Here is a 20167-nt window from a genome sequence, read left to right as displayed (position 1 = left end):
ATGTCTATTATTGTAGGTAATTACCGTGCAGATCTTAGACTGAATAACATTGGGTAAGAGACAGGCAACGTATCTATGTACCTACACTTATGCTACTTACACTTTATTATGATTGTGCAATATAAATGTGATAAAAGCACTTAATTGGACGAATGACTAGAAGAAATAATAAAATAGAATAATAATAAAAAAAGAAATAATAAAATAGAATGTAGGTAAGTGACAAGTTTGCATAATACCAGCACCTTCCCTTTGAATAGACTTGGATTAGACATTAACCAGGTTATCAAAAGTTTTCACGTACCTAGGTAAGTCTTATTCTATGTTATTAGAAACCTGAAAACCTCTGTATCTACCTATGTAGGTAGTTAGTTAGATAGTCGCTTGATTACTTATGTGTATGCCTTGTATATTTCTTTCGTAAATCTGCTTTCATTCATCCTTTCTACATGTCCAAACCATCGTAAAATTCCCTTTTCAATAGGTACTTGTCACTAAATCTTTCAAGCTGCAACTTTCTCTAATAACATTATTTTTCACTCGATGACTCAATTTTACTCCACACATACTTCTTAGGGTTCTCATTTCCACCCAGTGGCGGATTAAAGGTCCAGAGCGCTCTAGGCAATCACTTTATCGGCGCCCCTGTACCAGCCATAAATGGCCATCCTAATACTAAAAATTTTAACTAGTTGTTTTTGCAATTACGATGACGTTGTATCATCAAACCCTAGACTTTAGTAGACCAGGACCCTTGTACTTACGCTAATGCTTGTAGATATAGATTGTGTAAAATCTTAAATAATTTATTATTATTAATAAATGAAACAAAATAAGTTTTGTATATTTGTTTAATAAATAATTGTATCAATTTGCTAATTGAATGTAATATTATAGATGCATCCTTAACATTTGACGGGTGCCCTGCAAATTTTGCTATGGCTAAGATTTTAGGTTGTAATTTGGAGTCACCAGAAAATATCACACCCTTTTTCAAAGTTAATGGACAAGAGATTGTTATAATTCCAGACCCCGCGCACATGTTGAAATTAGTTAGAAATACACTTGGTCAAAAAAAGAATTATTAGATGCAGAGGGTCGAACCATTTCGTGGCAGTATATTGAAAAATTAAATGAATTGCAAGAAAGAGAAGGTGTTCATTTAGCTAACCGTTTCAAAAATCAGCATGTTAACTTTACAAAGCAGGTTATGAAAGTAAAATTAGCCGCGCAAACTTTCAGCAATTCTGTTGCCATTGCCAAACCATGAAATTGCCAGAGTTTTCAGGATCAGATGCCACAGTCGAATTTTAGTTCGATTTGTAAAGTTATCAAATCTACGTGCTACATTATTACTTAACCACCCGAAAGCTCCGCCAATGTTAACCGCCAGTCAACTGGATGGTATTAGAGATCTTATAAATACTTTAAAACCCATGGAAGCTGTGACAAAAGAAATATGTGTAGAAAAATTTGTAACATCAAGCAAAATTATACCAATAGTATCCTGTCTTATAAAAACATATCTTTATATATATAATTCTTCTGTACGTGTGTATGTCACTGAACTTCTCTTAAACGACTGGATCGATTTTGATGATTTTTTTTGTGTGTGTTCAAGGGGATCTGAGAATGGTTTACATTCACAATTTTGTCCGCTTGACAATGTTTTTTTAATTAAATTTTAATTTATTTGTAGTTGTTGATTTTGGAATGTTTTACATTGCATCCGACAGACGGCGCTACCATCGCAGTGTCAAATATTAATGACGTTAGATATTGTCATAACATTTGAATGACAATTTTCATCAAAAAGGTCCAGAATGTTTTAGCTTATTAAAAAAAGTTTAAAATTTTCAAATTAAAGACGTGTAGACAGGACAACGTCTGTCGGGTCCGCTAGTAGTGCTATAAAGACGGAAACGGATGTTGGCTCTGCAACCAAAAATTATTTATATTATAATTATTGGAAGAATTAAGTAAGAGATTCAGTACAGTGGAACAAGTACATGTTTTAGCTACCACGACACTACTGGATCCGAGGTTCAAGAAAATTCATTTCTCTGTCAAATTAGCATGCTCCAGAGTTATTAATAAAATTAATAATATGATTGTAACTTCAAAACAACAATTAGAGAACAATACAAATCATGAAAATCCAGAAAAAAATTTGGAAATCGAGATGAAGGAAGCAGAAGAATCTAACATTTGGGAATTTCACAACAAGTTGGTAAGAAATCAGCTGCAATCAGAAAGTCAAGGAGACGGTTTACAAGATGAATTAAAACATTATTTAACACAGCCTGTCGTCGACTTCGAAACGTCAGACCCTATCACATATTGGTATCAGCAAAGAAATTCCTTGTACGGCTCAATAACACCGATTGCCAACAAATACTTTTGCATAGTTGGAACATCTGTTCCATATGAAAGGCTTTTTTCTGTTGCAGGCAATGCTCTCCGTATATTCTAAAAAGGTAGCTATATAGGTTTTTTGTTACGATGAACTTGCGAGTCGCGCGCGGTTCGGATGCCGTGCGCAGCTGGACGTTAGAGAGATAAACGGTCGCGCGGGCCGGACGTTTGAGTGGTTATATGATGCACCACTAGGTTTCTTTTTTAATTCACTCATTCTTTGAAAAATACTCTAAAAGGTAATTGATACACACAAATACCACAGCGAGAAAATAAACAATAGGAGCGTCGAAGCGCGCGTAACTGACTGACGACGACGCGACGTGACGACAAAACTTAGTTGCCGCCCCCACGCTAGCCGCGCCTCTACCCCGGCGGCAGGGATCTCCGGAATCTATTGCATGCAAAGTAACATCCGACGCTCGAGAACGACGCAACGACGCAACAAACGCGCAATATTGCATAATACGAGTATATCGATGCTTGTGTTGTGCAATATAATCTATTACAGATCAGCATTTAATTCTTAATCGTTGATATGTTATTGTCTTTATTTATTTAAAAATTCTGAGATCCCGCGCCCCTTGTAACTACGCGCCCCTAGGCACGTGCCTAGTTTGCCTTATGGATAATCCGCCTCTGTTTCCACCGCATTCATCGTACTTTCACCCTTCTTCTGCCACACCCATGATTCATTAGGTACACATAAGCGTAGGATACCTACACGCTGTATTACAGCAATTCGACCTTTGCTGGATACCTACCTATAATTTTACACGACTTTCCAGAGTGTAAAGCACCATTGAGACTATTTCCCGTTTTCACTCTCCTTGCAATACACACTTTTCATCTCTCACATCCCAGGTAAACAAACTCATTCACATGTTCCAATTTTACATCACCTATAATTGCCAGGCATTCTGTTGTTACCTCATTCCTTTCTATCACTGTATGTAGGTAGATATATTATAAAGTTTGAACACAAAATTCTGAGTCATATTTTATCACTCCCACTTCATTGGAATTAGAAGGTCATTTATTCGTTGTGTCATCGCCTGAGACAGGGCAGTTGGGTCGAACGAATCTGTTCCAGTGTTACACTTTGTACTGCAAAGCAATAGAAACGCATCATAAAAGTGGGTCACCATAATGTTCTACATACGTTAATGAGAAACCAGTTGCAGTATCATATGGCATCTTTACATATTATTAATATAGGTTCGATTCGAATACTAATATATGTACTTACCAAACAAACTCCCCACCTATAAACCATTGACTTCCTAATTCAGTACCTAGTCCATCCATAGGTGTCTACTATTAACTTAAAAACAGTTTAACACATGACCCACTTTACTTTGTTATTCGGTTATCGCTAGTAGACAGATTGAGTTTAAGACTAATAAAGGACGGATAAGTGTTCGTGAAGATATGGATAGGTAGGTACTAACAGCAGGTAAATCTAACTATAAGAGACCATAATGTGTGTCTGCTATGGACTGTTAGTAGTTGTCATATGCCAATGTGTAAAAATAATATGTAACTAGTTTAAGGTTTCCTATGATTTGAAACGATTGCGGAAGGTAGTACAGTCAATAGTCGATGCGGTCAATGTCGTCATATCTATAACAGTGAGCGGATGCGTTGAAACATCATGAAGTAAACATCAAATGTTTACCTTATTATACGCGGTTAAGAATCCCGATCACCTAACTAAAGGAAACAAAGACAGCGAAAATAAGTTCCAATGCCAATGCTATTGCGCAGGAGTCGAATCTATGAATGACACGCAGTAGTCAATTTATTGTTTTAAGTTAATCAGCACGGTATATTGTAACGTCCGGTTTACGTTAAGATTTCACTTAAATTTAAACCAATGTTTTAGCTATTGTTGCGGCGGCCTTGGGCTTGGCATTATCTTTGCCTCCATAAAACTCATTACCTAATTTTATTAAACGTCAGCGCCATCTAGAGGTGTTTGGATACAACTCTTAAGTAGAGACATACTACTACTATTCGTTGACCAACGGTTAATTTATTCAACTACTTGTAAACTACTTCGTTGTTGGATCAATAACGTTACTATAGCGAATAGTGGGTGTAAGTAGGTACTTACTGTACGTCTGTACCTTTACTCTCTATTAACATCAGACTTTGCCTTCAAATAAAATTTTATGTGTACAGAAAAATATCGAAGTGTAACTAAAAAAAGCCAAGCTTGAGTCCTATGAAATAAGAGTTACCCCGTTACTGGGTTTTGGGAGTTCAAACAGTACATCCCCTATTTGGCAAAGGTCTCTATGACTAGGTACCTATGAATTTGTTTATAACATAAATTGTTTTTCTTTGTCATGAATGAAGGAAGTTTTGTTCGCTTTACTTTCTTGAACCCCTCCGATACTAAAACCTGGCTACGCTAATGAAACAATTTAACATAACTGGAGCAAACTGGGTGTTTGGTACATTGCGGTTGTATGAGATGAACACCTCAGCGTATTCTTTTGTGGATTATGCGCAAAGAAGACTTTCAAACACTTCTCAGTAGGCACTTACATATATTTACATTATTGCGAAAGTAAATAAAATAGCATACCTACCTACTAATCCAACATTGTTTTGTAACTGGGTTAAGTGTTAACTGGTGCAAATGATAATGGCTATAGTTATTATATAACAAACTGCAAATGAGTATAGGTAGTTTATCTAACTGGAAGTTTAAATTAATTAATTGTTCATTAATACCAGAGCAAATTCGCCTGAATAACTTATGAGTTCGTTACGGAAGTGTTGTTATTAAATATTAATGTTGGAAAAACTTAATACATATTATGTACCTTCTCAAAGCAAATAAACAGTTAATATTTGTTTTAAACGCGTGATAAAGAAAGGCTTGCACAATCAGTGGAGCTGTTGGATAAAACAAAACCTTCACTTCATAATATTCAATTTCAACCTAACCAATATTATCTATAAACTGAATTAAAAATCGCGGTTTACTCATGTAAATTAATAGAGAAAAGATCAACTAGTTTAATTAATAGAGGCACAAAGGGTACATTCTTTCGTAGGTTCGTCGTTCGTGAGGTCGCCTCGTCTGCGCACGTTGCTCATGATGAAGAGTCCCTCTGTAACTCGAAACTAGTAGAGCTTTTACGTGAGTAAACCGTGATTTTTAGTTAATTTAATATATCTTACGATATTTATTATAAAAACATTACCTACAACTTCAGAAACTGATTTTACAGGTAGCCAATGATTGCCCATACACAGGTGGGAACAAAAACAAGATTTTACTTTTATGCTACTAGGATCAATAGAAGAAATACGTAATGACTTATAAAAAAGTTTTTATTGTTCATATAAATTAATATTAACAAGATGTTGATGTACATAACTAATGGAGTGAAATAGACAGCTGCTAATGTTATTTGGTTTTAATAAACAACTAAAACATATAACTGGGGAACAAACTCAACAAACCAATTGGCATACTCTCAAATCTCATGATGACTAAAATGGATGGAACTGAATAGTTGTGACATTTTTATAAAAAATCACATCTATTGCAATTCCGTACAAGTACGAAGTAGCAACTATGATAAATAATAATTTAATTGTATCAGTCATGTCTTATCCAAACAACATTAGCTGCTACCTAATTATCTAACTATGAACTAATGAGCCTTCTTTGGCTTTGCTAATTTCTCGTATTTGCTCTTGGAAGACCACCACAATCCAAAGGGGATGGCTAATGATGGGAGGGTCATGACTGCAAAGGCGGCCCAGTCCAGGATGTGGGAAGAGAACTTGCGATCGTAGTCCTTGAAGGCAACAATGGCACCTTCTCCAGGAGAGCTGCTGATTGATTGCTGAACCTGGAATGACAATAATTTGTTGTTAGTTTATTGTTAAAAAACAGCATAATATAATATTTGGATGATTCTTGTATGCACTGTAATTTGTGTAAGAATATGTTCCTGAGTATGCTTTGTTTACTATAAACTTGGTATTAACTTGTTTTAAATAATGTCAGGAAAATAAGGAATAAAAGTTCATATTATAGCATAGCATAAATAAATAAAAAAGTAAGATTATTTTCAATAGATTCCATAAATGAGAAATGTATTGGAAGTGAAGACTGATAATAAGAGATGTTACTGAGTCTATAACATAATTGCCATTGCTATGGCAATTGCCATGTTCTACAGTAACACTGGTCTATAACAATATAACATAGTCAATCTAAAATAACACAAATTCATTACATTTCTATGGATAGATATACTTCTATTTACTGTGCAAAAATCTATTAATAGAAACCCGATGTATGTTATATCAGTTTATTGGTTAATTTCAGTTATTATTTAAATAAGTTATATCCATTGACAACATTTTATTTCCTTTCCTCTCACATGTTTACTACACATTGGATAATACTCCAATAACAAGCTGATTGGAATCAATAACTATATTGATAACACATCATCATGAAAAATCTTATAAGAATGATCTTGATATTGATGTAACATGTGTAGTGTAAGTACAGTTACCTTCAAAGAGAAAGTAGTTACTGTAAGATAAGGAAATAAGTTTCATTGGTTGGACTATATGTCCATATGTTGAGATTTAAGACTGTGGGTTGAAATAGGACATTACTGAAAAGTGAAAGTAAATAGTCTTACCTCAGTGGCATCTTCGGTGGCTTTGTATGTGACTTCAGCAGATGTGAAGTTGAAGTAGCCGTATCTGCTGGACCGGACGGTGACGACGTGAGAGACGTTGGTCTGAGGAGGTATCCTGTCGATGTGCGCCGTCAACTGACCGCCGACTACTTGGAACACTTCAGGGTGGAAACCGTTGTCAACCAGCGTCACGTCCACAGCGGGCGCGGTACCGACGTTGAACAGCGTGTATTTAACCAAAATATCCATATTTTCCACTAAGTATTTGTTCAGCACTTGCTTCGAAACAAGCAGCCTGGCGATCGCTGGTTCATCTTCTGCTGTCACAGCAGTCGCGATGATGAGGATCAAAGATAGCAGCTTTGCGCTCATTGTGCCTGAAAAATGAAAATAGAAAAATATAATTTTGGTACTGAAATAGGTTGGAGATGTAACTATTCCAATTCGAAAATTTTGAATGAAAAACACTTGCACGCTTACTTTATTTATTTGTTACTGATAGAAAGTTTATTACATGTAATTTTTAGATGAAATTTATTTAAACTTACCTTATTTTACGCTTATTATTAAACAACTAAAATCAAATTCGCTGAGCGGTGTAGAGATGATCGGTGACAGTCGTTCGTACGTGGCTGACGTTTCACTCCACGCAGTCAAAATACTTGCCAGCAATAAAATAGAGGTACAGTTACAGTAGCGTTCATTTGTTAATCGAGCACCTCATGATACAAATATGTTTTAACTATCAAGAATTTTAAATTGTGCATGCAAAGACAAAATTTATTTACTCAAACCACAATACTAAAAGATCAGGTAGTATATACTTACTATAATTACTGAATTTTCTGAAACAATTAGGGCAGACGAATTTAGAACGCGATTGTTGAACGCAGTTTCGCAACAACTGTCAAAAATACGTGTTTGTTTTCTCGCAGATTGAGAATTTATTGAAAATGGATATCCGTGGATATTTGAAATAGATTTAATGAATATTTATACGTTAGTGTAGTAGTTAATTAATAACTAGTTGTAATTTAAACTATGACAGAGAAAGAAGATGTTACCAATGAACCTGAAAAAGAGCCATTAGACGATGAAGCCCTAGAAAAGTGAGTTAATTATTATGTTTATTATTTTGCTGGTCTAATTCAGTCGTGTAAAATAACAACTTCATCACCAGATTCACAATTTGTTTGTATTTTTCAATAAAGTATTTGCCCACTATTCATAAATGGATAATGTTCCATTTCCTTGTCAAATGTAGGTAGGTTGTTAATATTAATTCCTACATATAGTCTACACTTCTAAAAGCAATTGAACATTATGTTTCATTTTTACCGACTGAATTTTTTATACACATACCTACAATGAGATTAGCAATAATGGTTTGGAAATTATTTTCAGATTGGCAGTTGAAGAATTATTAAGAGAAGCAGTTCAAGGTGCTGCTAGGGCTGAAATAGTTGGCCCGTCTGGTTGGATCAAAGCTCCACAAAATAAAACTAATAAGCGCTTCTTAGTTAACACTTTGCGTAATGCTGTAAGTTCCAATAAGTATCACTCCAGGTCACGCAGATCACATTCGCACAAATCACCCAATCGTGAAAAACATCTAGAACCTTCAATTAAAAAAGATAGATCCAAAAGAAAACATTAAAATGGAGGAATATGATGTAGATAAAGTTCTAAAAAATATTTTTGATGTTACTGAAAATAATTGGAAACCTTCTGAGAAGATTCCTCTTGTATCCAAAGAAATAGAACAATTAAAAAATGATTTCAAATCATTACTGGCATCTACTGAATATGACATGACATCAATTCTCCAAGAGAGTGTGGCATTATGTAGTGAGACACAGAGCCTTGCTGAGGAATTGGATTTATGTAAACTAGAGATAGAACAGGAGACAATGGCTGATGTTCTCAAATCCCTGGCTAAACGAGACGAGATACAACATGAGCTAACATCTGTCAATTTTGCCATTGATGTAGTACATGATGTCCTCCTCTGTGGCAACTTTGTGAAAGAGATTGAAGATAGCAAAGAATCACAGAGCTTCAGTAGAGCTATAGAAGCTGTTTATGATCTCCTCCAACACTCTGAGTCTCCTTCTGAAGGATTCAAGTACCTAGAAGTGTACAACACTACAAAATCCATTGCTAATTCTATCAAAGATACATTACTTACTGACCTGCTCACTGAGTGGACCCGAATGATGACATGGAACATTAAGGCAGGTACTCGCAAAACCGTAATCACTATTACATTGTGCTTCGATGAGTCTCTCGCTGTGGTCGATATCCTGAATGCTCTGGATAGAAGTGGAGCTTTGGCAGATAGAGTATCAGAATTTGCCCAATTTTTACTAAAAGAAGTTCTGGTACCAATTATACACACCGAGGTGACTGTTTATGATGAAACTCCTGAACTGATGACTGTCACTATAATGCACAAAACGAATTATACACAAAGATATGATGCTGTCATATCTAACTTAAGATTACTCTTCCATTACTTGAACAATAAACTGAATGTTGACTTCAAGAGAGATACCACAATTATGAGAATGATTGGTAAAGAAATCAATGCAGAATTCAAAGAGATACTCACAAGAGATTGTCTGCTTGATACCATACCAAACAACATAAATGATTTGCAGACTTATGGAAGAATCACTTCAGAAATTGAAGATTTTCAGAATTTCTTAGTGTTAGTGAAGTTCTGTAATGAAGACTATTCGATTTTACAATATTTAGACAATATTGATGTTTTGTTTGCAAATAAGGCAAGCTTGCACTTCTTAGAGACTGCCAGGACAATTATGCTGAAGGATTTGAGTGCTACAATGTCTATTGGAGTGGAGCATGTTCCTAATGAAGAGCTTGAGATAAAGCCTGATGAGGAAGCAGCAGAAGCCTTAAAAGTACTTGATAAAATATTTCCAAAGAGTTTGTTCTTCTTCCCGAGGTGTATGATATCAAAGACAGCTCAGGAGTTATTGGATTTGTTGTATGGGATGATGGAGCAAGCTGTGCAGTGTTCAGATACAGTCTGCAAGAAATTGTACAATACCACTCGGCTGGTGTTTGAGCTGTATGATGCTGTGGTGCCATACCACCATGAGAACTATTTGCAGACTATACCACAGTATGTTGGTAAGTTATTCAAGTAGTAATAATAATAGTTTGTCACAAAACTTATATTGCTAGCTTAAACTGGTACTAATTGCTTTGTCTCCCGTTTTAGCATTATTTCACAACAACTGTATGTTCCTCGCGCACAACCTCCAGATATTTGGCGATAAATGGCTGACTCTCATGGAGGGACGAGAGTTGGACTATCCCATTGGTTTCGTTGACTTGGTGCAGAAAATGCGCGACCTTGGTTACAAGCACCTCACCATACACATGCAACAACAGAGGAAACAGATACTTGACAATATAAGGTCTTCCGGTTAGTATGTATATGTTTTCTATCTAGAAAATAATTCTTATTAGACAAGGTTTTGATATTCTGTGGTTTTGGAGACTTCAATGTCGGTTTTAGCTGAATAAAAATGGAAATCCTTATCTTAATAAATAAAGTCCCACCTTTGTTCCATGGTTGTCTTTTATTCTCTGATTAATTATTTAACGACGATTTTCCAAGATGTTATAATCTATTTCCAGATCTCAACTGCATCGTTGTGAAAGACGTGTTGAGTGACAACGCGGAGGCCGCAATCCGACAGTGCCTTCGTCAATTGCATTTACTGAAGAATGTTTGGATAGGAGTCTTCCCGAAAAATGTTTTCACCAGGTAATTTTTTTTTTAATAATTTGCCCGACCTGATTGAGTCTCATGGTCAGGCATCGCATTTAGGGCGCATTTTCATTGGTCGATAAGTCGGTCGTTAGCCCGAATGCGGGGACTCCCCGCATGCGAGCTAACTACCAATGAAATTCATCGGTCGATAACTTGGTCGATTCAATGCGTGCGGGGACTTACCATGCGCATGCATACGTTAACGACCAATGAAAACGGTTCCCCGCATGCGGGCTCTATGGCATGCGTTTACAAAATCTCCCACACCCCGCATGCGGACGCTAACAACTAATGAAAATGCGCCCTTATGTCTGCTAATATGTAACATTGCCAGATAAATAAAAAATGGTTGTATTTATGTTTCAGACTCATGGCTACACTAGTGAATATGTTCTTGGACGAGCTGATCCACCGCGTGTGCACAGTGGAGGATATTTCCATGGAGATGGCCACGCAACTGACTGAGATGTACACCATAGTTGTGCAAAAAGCTCCACAACTGTTCCAGGTAAATTTCTTCTAAGAATAGACGACATAAAAATTAGTAAAACAACATGAGATATTGTATTAGGATTTGGATTGATCTATATAAAAATGTTAATTATCTTGATTATTTGGTCTGTAGATAAAATACAATTGTAAATAGTATATTTAAAGATGAGCAAAATCCATCTCTTTTTTGTTGGATTTGATTGTGACCAATAACTTATCTTATCTTCCATAGTTCCATACATTTTTGCGTATATCAAATTTATGTGTTCGAAATTTACCGGGACAGCCAGTATGACCCGCTATTTATTCTCTTAAAAATATTTAACGGTATGTTGTTTTCCAGTCTCCGACAGACATTGAAGAACATGTCAAATCCTGGATCAAGCTCCAAGAGTTGATCTTCATATTGGGCGGGTCACTCAAGGATATAGAAAATCACTGGAAGGATGGCACGGGCCCCTTAGCGGTACATTTCAAGAACGAAGAGCTCCGCAGTCTCATCAAAGCCCTGTTCCAAAATACGCAGATGCGTGCCAACCTGCTATCCAAAATAAAGTAAATATTATTATATTTGATGTCAGTATAACTCTCTATTCATGTTTTATAGTGTTAAATGTTTTAAAATGTGTCATTTCATTTACAACTTTTAAAAGGGCTACTGTATTTTTGCTCACCAGATAGCGCTAGTCCGAACCTCTCGTTTTTCATCCAATAGGGAATTAGCTAGTGCCACACCATTGGACGTTCAATATTTGACAGCTACAATGATTGGTTAAAAACAGTCTTTTGCTAGTTTTCCGCGATCTGGTGACCAAAAAAACAGTAGCCTCTATTGTGTGAGAATTTGATGTCATTTTAAAGGATATTGCAATAGTTACTACCTAAATTGTAAAACATAACTTATCCAAATAAATGTATACAAGAACAAAACATTGTGATTGTATTGTTTCTATTGATTTTTTTAATTTGCGTTTTTTCTTACTTTACCTTCAATACCTTTAATACTTCAAGGGACTAGGGTCTCTTAAATTCACGAAACTATATAATATGATGATTTAAGATTAAATTGAAAGTAATTAGGTTCATATTACAACCCCGTTTGCACGACGTAACTGCTCAAGAGAGTTGATCTACGATCTTACTGATACATGGTCTGCACTTACTGGTCCATGTACAATTTTATTTTTACCTTCTACCTATAATCCATTTGTCTATAATCCATAACATTAAAAAATAGCTTCTTTTGGAATAACGGAACGTAAAACGTCATTTTCATTCAAAGTTTGACGTTTTAGCTTTCAAAAATTACGCGATTGGATTGGAATGTCAATGTATTTATTTTCCGCATTATAACCTAAAAAGACAAAATATTTTTATTGAAATGTGCTAAATTATAACAAAATGAATAAAGTTAAAGTGCTATTACGAAATAGGAGTCTAAATGTGGTTAAAACCCGTTATTATGCAACAACAAAAAAGAAGATTCCCGACCCGGATGAGGAGGAATCTCTACCAAGTACTTTTGCATATTTTATTTAATATTATTTGTTATTTGATAACTAAGAATTGCGTTTACGTGTATAGATAACCATTAGCTATGATAGATTTACTTATTATACTCCTCCAAATATTTATAACTGTGTATATTACATGGATAATTGTTTTTTTGCACTAGCTAAAAGAAAATTTCAGGGATAACATAAACCTATTAAAGATTGCGTGTTAAATAATACTTTCATATATTGTTTTTTTTTTCTGTTTACTAATTTCATGAATCTTATCAGTTTTCCAGTACCCTACAAGCAAGGCGTCAGACCGGAATATGTACTCTTGGGGACTTGCAGAGACAGGAGCACTAGGCATTCACATGCCTCGAGGAAATAGGAACAGGAAACAATATAGGAACAACTTCTCACTCTGCTGGTACCCTATGAGATCTAGCTTTGCAGAGAGATTTGATGTAAGTACTCCGAGAAATTGAAAAATTAATCAGTCTTTGTCAATATCAAGATTTAAGAGATTATAATGGAAAATACTTATTATTAATTATTGGCTTACATACGTAACTGTTTGACGAGGAACTCAACTAGTTTCAAGCCATGCTAGAGGCTCATATTCATGAGCAGCTTGTTGCGCTGCTACTATATTACATGATAATCAATTATTATTTCAGGTAGAACAAATTGCTGCAGGGTACGGCTTCACAGTAGCTTCCATAAAAACAAATGAGCAGTATAAAGTTTTTGGCACTGGCATCAACACAGACTCTCAAATAGGCTACCATGCACCTCGCATGGGTCATCCTTTGGAGTTACTGCTTAGTCCTGCACCAATATTCTTACCTTATAAATCATTGGAAACTAAGGTAATAATCATTCAAAATTTTAACCACCAATATCTAACCAATTTTAAAACCAATATCTTGTGCATAAACATCTCTCATTTATGCTAATATTAGTCCTATAAATTACTATTATTTTCTTTATTTATTTCTAATACTTGATAATTACATTTTTAAATATTTTATTTTAAAAAAATACATAATTATTAAAATCAGTGGCCCACCCGCAATAGGAGAAATCCAGATACCGGCAGTCAGGGCTCAAGAGAGAAGAGTTGCCGGACAACACTACAATTACTATATTTACAATATCAATGTTTCCATCTTTTTTCAGATCATTGGCATAGATGCAGGACGGGCTCACACAGTTATACTGACAGATAATGAAGGAGTATTTACACTAGGCAATAATGCATATGGCCAGTGTGGTCGTAAAATCAATCCAAATGAGGAGTACAAAGGGAGCATGGTCTCCTACAATATCAAGAGTCTGGGCAAAGAAAAGATTACTAGTGTATGTTGTGGGCAGGATCACACGTGAGTATGTGGATTATATGAGTTATTTGTAAGGATCTGGTGGTGGGAGATGGAAAGATATACCTTAGCTCTAGGGATTTTACTTTTTTATCATCTTGAAAGAGACAAAAGAAAGAAGACTGCACTGTTGGTGTGGTGGCTGGGCAACTGGCTGCCCAACTATGTGCGTGGGTTCGATTCGATCCACAAATTATTGTTCTGGGTCTGGGTGTGATATGTGTATGTGAAATTGTATGTTTGTAAAAGCATCCACGACACAGGAGAAAATCCGAGTGTGTGGCAGTTTTTTTTATTGGTCTATCAGTATTATATTAATAAGTATGTTAATGAATACTTAGGTATATCTTACTTATTTTGTAATTTCAGGCTGTTCATAACTGAGAGTGGCAAGGTGTATGCTTGTGGTTGGGGAGCTGACGGCCAAACTGGGCTCGGTATATTTGCTAACCAGGCTATACCAGCCAAAGTGCAGGGCGATATTACATCAGAGAAAATTGTGAAGGTTGCATCTACTGTTGATTGTGTACTGGCTTTAAATGGTAGGCATATGTAACAAGTATTTATTTATATTTATATTTAGGCTTTCTTATGGTAGCTGTAGGTTTATGAGGTGTGATAGTTGGGATTTGTTGACATAGGAATGATTCTAAATGTTATTTTAATCTAAAAAATTTGTAAAACCAGAAAACAAAAAGCCTTACGTTTTAGTCTCTTTTCTAGTCCCATGTGCGCCACATACGATTTTTCAACGAATGGAGCGTCTTGAAAGTTTTAATGAAATTATTTATTTTTTTTCCACAGACAAAGGTGAATTATTTGGTTGGGGCAACTCAGAGTATGGTCAGATTCCAATGAAGGCTGGGTCGCAGCAAGTGAACATGTCTTACTCTTTGCGGGAGTTTACTCGCGGCTTGGGCAAGATAACTGACATAGCAGCTGGTGGCTCCTTTTGCTTGATAGTAAATGGTGAGATATTTGTACAAAGGCCTTTTAACCAACATTACTTATGAAACATTATTGACCGCTATTTTCTATTTTCACAGAGGCAGGCGACGCCTTCGTATGGGGTTTCGGCTTGTTAGGACTCGGCCCCAATGTGGAACACTCGAAGAAACCAAAGCAAATACCGAGTCCTTTGTTCGGACGCAATGAGTTTAACACAGAGGCTCGGGTAGAGAAGGTGGCTTGTGGCATAGGACATTTAGCAGCTATAACTAATGATGGACATTTGTACATGTGGGGCAGGAATAGACAAGGCTGCTTAGGTCTCGGTTCCAGTAAAGACCAATACTTTCCACTAAAAGTCTCCATTGGCGGATTTGTTCTAAAAGTTATTTGTAGTGTAGACCATTCTGTTGCAATTTGTAGGCCATTTACGTAATTTATTGATATTTTCTAAGACTGTTAATAAATAAAATATTATGTTACATTATTTTATGTTATTTTATTTTAATTTGTGTACAGATTTATTGGAAATGTAATACAAACATGAATATTTTGTTACAATTATAAATATTGCTTATGATACCTTGTAAAACTTTAGTACAAATGGAATAAGCTGATTGAATCTTTTATAGTAGACAGTTGGTTTATTTTGTACAGTCTTGATAGGCTATTATAATAAATTGTTAATATGAGTTATTCAAATACTAATGAAATTCTTTAATCACATGATGCACTACAGGGTATGTAAAACTTGCTTGAATGTGATGAGAGATGGAGGAACCAAACCATCTCTGATTATTTTAGGCTTAATACTATTTTACATATTCTGAATGTTTACTAGATGTGTATAAAAAATCTACATGACATTAATGGATTTAATCAAACTTATTTATTTATAATTTAATAGTATGTATGTTCATAATATTACATTGAAAGTTTTTATTAGCTAGGAAGTATGATTGATTATACAATTATACATAAAACTGCAAAGTTTTACCACTATGTACTGTATATGAACTGGAAATTCTGATAAGGATTTGTATTTACAAACACTGCACAACTAAGATTAAGAAATTTACTTTTCAAACGAAAATAGAAGTACTGTTTGAATAACATAATAATATACACTAAACCACATTATCACCAGATATTTAATATCTACAACAGTCTTATTGTCCATTGTACTTTCATTCATTGAAAGGGAAAATCCCCAAAATAATTTGGGGGTTCTCCCAATCAATTCCACGTGGACTATTGTTTACACTCATCGTGGAACGGCTCCAGGGTACGGAAGTCACGCCATGCAGGGGGCAGCAGGGAAGTGTGGTGGAGATGAGCACCGCACCGCTTGCATGGCTCACTGAACAGATTTACGTAGCTATGCAGCCATGTCATGAATGAACGGACAGCCAGCTCTGGTAATGTTGGAGAATAGAAGTGTAACATAGCAGCATGAGCATTCTCAGTGACTTTCCTAAACACATGGTGCCTTGACTCCGCCCACAGATCCATTGTTTCACCGTAAGCCTTCACCATGACCCACTCCATCAACAGCCCTTTGAATGCAACTATAGCTTTCAGTACATGGCCCAGGTTAATCTGTACAACTGCATTGCTTGCGAATGGACGAGATATCGTTATTTTCATGTCGCTGTATGATCTGTCAATGTTGTTGATTACATTGTCCACTAATAGAGGCGCTACGTTGTGGTTGCTCTGCAGTTTTCCTCGCCGTTTTGTACTTCCAGAGTTTATGTACGATCGTTTGAGTGAATTCTGGCTTAGCAGCGTGTGTGCGAAGGAACTGTACTCGTGGATTTTGTCAGTCCACTTATAGCTGTTTACAAGTTGTGTATAGAGCGCTTGCCGATCTTGTGTTGTCTCTTGGCTGAGGTACGTCGTCGTACCTAAGTTAAAAGGGGCTGTGGGTATCGGTAGTCCATTTACAGTTTGTTCCAAGTCTCTCAAATTGATGTTCACGTTGTTAAGCAGTTCTTGAAGTTCCAAAAGGAACTTATCTTTGCCGTCTTCCCCATGGTCGGCTCGTAATCCATTGGAAAGTGTTTCAAATACATGACTGACACTGGATCGTAGCACTCGGAGGGAGTTTAGCGCAGAGTTCAATTGATCCACGTTGATCGTAGTATTATTCATCTTGAGAACCGTCTTTATTGATATGATGTTTAATTCACAGTCCAATTCTATGAATGTAAATTATTTTATCACAATCACACAATTTACACACAAGCTAAATTCGGCGACTTTTTGACATTGACAACTAATGACATTGTCTTGAACTATGAAGACTCAAAACGTTCCATTCCTCCAATGGTTCTAAAACTTCAAGGAATGAATAAAAAACTAGAATGTTATTATTAATAACGATAAGCTTACTCTTTTCATTATACTATTGCGAAGAATAAATGAAATACGGCTAAGGTTGATAGTCAGTTACAAAAACCTTTACCACAGTAGCGACATCTTTCGGCGGGTTAATATTCAAGTTTTGTTGGATTTAAACATTTTTAAGTATTTGGAAGTAAGAGTGCAGCACAGCAAGGTTTTCATTTTATTTAATGTTGATTTTTATCATAAATTATGAATAAAAAGTTACTGTGTAGCTTTTTGAATTTAATGATTTCGATTCTTACTATAGCTTGTTCATTAGCAAGCTACTTATCGATTAGGTAATATTATGTATTAACATTCTATGTTAACGCACTTACCAACGTAGCTGAATATAGCTTATTAAAATAAAATGAACAGCTTTTTATACGAGTTTAGGAAAAAATATCGTATTAAAATTATTATCGTATCAGCAACAATACTGCCACTGATGAACATAAACTATTTAATAGCTTATAAATTTCCAGAACTGGAATAGATAGGTGAATCTTAAGAAACACGCTGCCTTCTCACTTTTCAGGAATATCGGTATTTAACGCAGTAAAATGCCCGTACATTTTGACACTCAGCCTACTACTGCGTTCTTCCATTATCTACTGCGAGCTGCGCCTCAACTTCGAATTTTGTATGCAAATGTGAGCAATTTGACGGCAGCCATCTTCCCGAATTAACGTTAAGCTTTTTACGTATTCAAAATGGCTATATTTAATAAAAAATTATGCTGTTTTGATAACGTCGGCACTGAACTTTTTACATTCGATTTAGTTCATTATTATGTTATGGGCCTACTCACGTAACTGTATAACTCACGACACGGCGACAGTAGCAGCGCAACAGTCGTGTGTCGCGGAATGCTGGTCATTAATATGAGTCTCTAGCATGGCTTGAAACTGGTCGAGTTCCTCGTCAAACAATTACGTGAATAAGTCCATAATTAATTTAGTATGTCTAACGAAAGTTATAATTCGATTTAGGCTCTTTTCTATCTTATAGAAATGGTTTTCGTTACATGAAGTAGTTATTTTTGATTTTCTCAATATCTTCGAGTTATTCCTAAGATGGAATACTTTTGCATTTTAAGTAATTTGAAGGTCTGCTGCCTTTCTAATTTAGGTAACAAACGCATTTATAATTCTAGCCAAACTCGCTCACAATAACGACAAATACGTATTGTAAAAGTTACAGGGATTTTCAGTCGGTTTTATTAACGCTTGCTGTCGCCCAAAAGTTTAGATTCGCTTTTGATTTGATTCAAAACTTTTTGGACAGCGTTCCAAATTATATTCGACATTTTGATGGCTTGTAGGGTTAACAGCAGTGACAATTTATGAAATCTTTAGTTTTTACTGGTAAAACTCAAGTCTAATCAAGAATAGGAAACTAAAATAGGTGCTGTTCTACTCGTAGCAATAAACTCAGAAGATTAAACTCCGAACACATCTACAGTGGTAGGTGCTCTATGGCATTTAGAGGTCATTACCTGATTATAGGATGATGATAGTGAGCCGCGGATTACCTAGCGGGTTACCGGGGCTCCAGCTCGAAAAGTAGGAGTAGGAACGGCATGGTTTTTAGTCAGTAAGAGTGTCAGGCCCTCTCGCCTCGCTCAAGGCGGGAGGAGTCATTCGATGACTTTCCCCTCTTAAAAAAGAGAACAATGATAGTAGGAATATTAACAGATTTCGTAAATCTGTGTGTGTAGTTCATATTGGGTTCACAATATCTGCTTAATCATTCTAGTGGAGTAGACTATTTTTTACATACTTTATACTAAAAATGTTGGTGGCGATTATTCGAAGACTACCAAAATCTTTTGTAAACACTAAGTGGACTTTTATATACTTGGGGTAACGCTCGTGACTAGGAAACTTGGCATCTTAACCTTTTTCTATAATAAATGTGGAAGAATATTCAGATATTTTAACCTTTATAATAATTGTCGACTTGGCTTGCTTGATGCTTAAGAGCGTTTATAAATAAAAAAATAAGAAAGTAGTTTTATAGCCATTTTGATGCCAGTAAAGTTAGTCTGTTCCTAGGAACAATAAACTTTATAGTGAATGTGATGATAGTACGTCGTAAAATTAGTATGTTAGTAGGTAAACTGTAAACAACATTATGATTCAACTTTTTTTCAAATCATCAACAGCCTATAAGTGGCCACTGCGGACCGAAGACCTCTTCTCACACTAAGAAGGTTTGAGCATTAATCAATCATCACGCTTGCTCAATGCGGGTTGGCGATTTCAAACTTATAATTATAAATTATGAGCCCAGATTTCCTTACAATGTTTTCTTTCATCGTTACTCAGTGCTTTGACACCACAATAATCTTAAATAGTACATATAACAAGAAACCTCTTCCAAGACTTGCTTAGTAAATAATCATCGTAGTAAATAGAAAAGAGCACCAAAAAGAAACACTTCTTGTTAGTACAACTTACTTACATTTAAACAAAAAATACAACACACGATATCTGTGATCCACCTACAAACATAAGGTGTATATCCCGGCTCTCACAGCCACACAGCTCGATGCAAATA

At 35.7% G+C, this 20167-nt stretch overlaps 5 protein-coding genes across 5 annotated transcripts; 3 read left to right on the top strand and 2 right to left on the bottom strand.

Moving 5' to 3' along the window:
* Window positions 1–5745: 5745 nt before the first annotated feature.
* LOC118272400 (translocon-associated protein subunit beta) lies at window positions 5746–7803 on the bottom strand. The gene is made up of 3 exons (XM_035588891.2): window positions 7646–7803; window positions 7098–7474; window positions 5746–6290 (listed from the first exon to the last, which is right to left on the bottom strand). Exons 2-3 carry the CDS (start codon window positions 7467–7469, stop codon window positions 6090–6092), a joined length of 573 nt encoding a protein of 190 aa, XP_035444784.1. The 5' UTR covers window positions 7470–7474; window positions 7646–7803; the 3' UTR covers window positions 5746–6089.
* Window positions 7804–7976: 173 nt separating this feature from the next.
* On the top strand, window positions 7977–8754 carry LOC118272405 (protein POLR1D-like). The gene is made up of 2 exons (XM_035588906.2): window positions 7977–8206; window positions 8502–8754. The coding sequence occupies exons 1-2, from the start codon at window positions 8139–8141 to the stop codon at window positions 8752–8754; spliced, it is 321 nt and encodes a 106-aa protein (XP_035444799.1). The 5' UTR covers window positions 7977–8138.
* Window position 8755: 1 nt separating this feature from the next.
* On the top strand, window positions 8756–12359 carry LOC118272395 (centromere/kinetochore protein zw10 homolog). Its single transcript, XM_035588877.2, has 5 exons — window positions 8756–10253; window positions 10345–10551; window positions 10767–10896; window positions 11269–11410; window positions 11738–12359. The coding sequence occupies exons 1-5, from the start codon at window positions 8756–8758 to the stop codon at window positions 11951–11953; spliced, it is 2193 nt and encodes a 730-aa protein (XP_035444770.2). The 3' UTR covers window positions 11954–12359.
* A 330-nt stretch (window positions 12360–12689) lies between these two features.
* LOC118275296 (RCC1-like G exchanging factor-like protein) lies at window positions 12690–15704 on the top strand. Its single transcript, XM_035593222.2, has 7 exons — window positions 12690–12910; window positions 13179–13354; window positions 13568–13759; window positions 14070–14272; window positions 14639–14811; window positions 15074–15238; window positions 15316–15704. Exons 1-7 carry the CDS (start codon window positions 12796–12798, stop codon window positions 15651–15653), a joined length of 1362 nt encoding a protein of 453 aa, XP_035449115.2. The 5' UTR covers window positions 12690–12795; the 3' UTR covers window positions 15654–15704.
* Window positions 15705–16324: 620 nt separating this feature from the next.
* Window positions 16325–17492, bottom strand: LOC118275307 (mediator of RNA polymerase II transcription subunit 27). The gene has a single exon (XM_035593225.2). It carries the CDS (start codon window positions 17369–17371, stop codon window positions 16469–16471), a length of 903 nt encoding a protein of 300 aa, XP_035449118.1. The 5' UTR covers window positions 17372–17492; the 3' UTR covers window positions 16325–16468.
* Between the last annotated feature and the right edge of the window lie 2675 nt (window positions 17493–20167).

This window comes from Spodoptera frugiperda, chromosome 15 (assembly GCF_023101765.2).
Source record: "Spodoptera frugiperda isolate SF20-4 chromosome 15, AGI-APGP_CSIRO_Sfru_2.0, whole genome shotgun sequence".
In the NCBI taxonomy this organism is placed as follows: domain Eukaryota; kingdom Metazoa; phylum Arthropoda; class Insecta; order Lepidoptera; family Noctuidae; genus Spodoptera; species Spodoptera frugiperda.
This window is presented reverse-complemented; position numbering and strand designations above follow the sequence as displayed.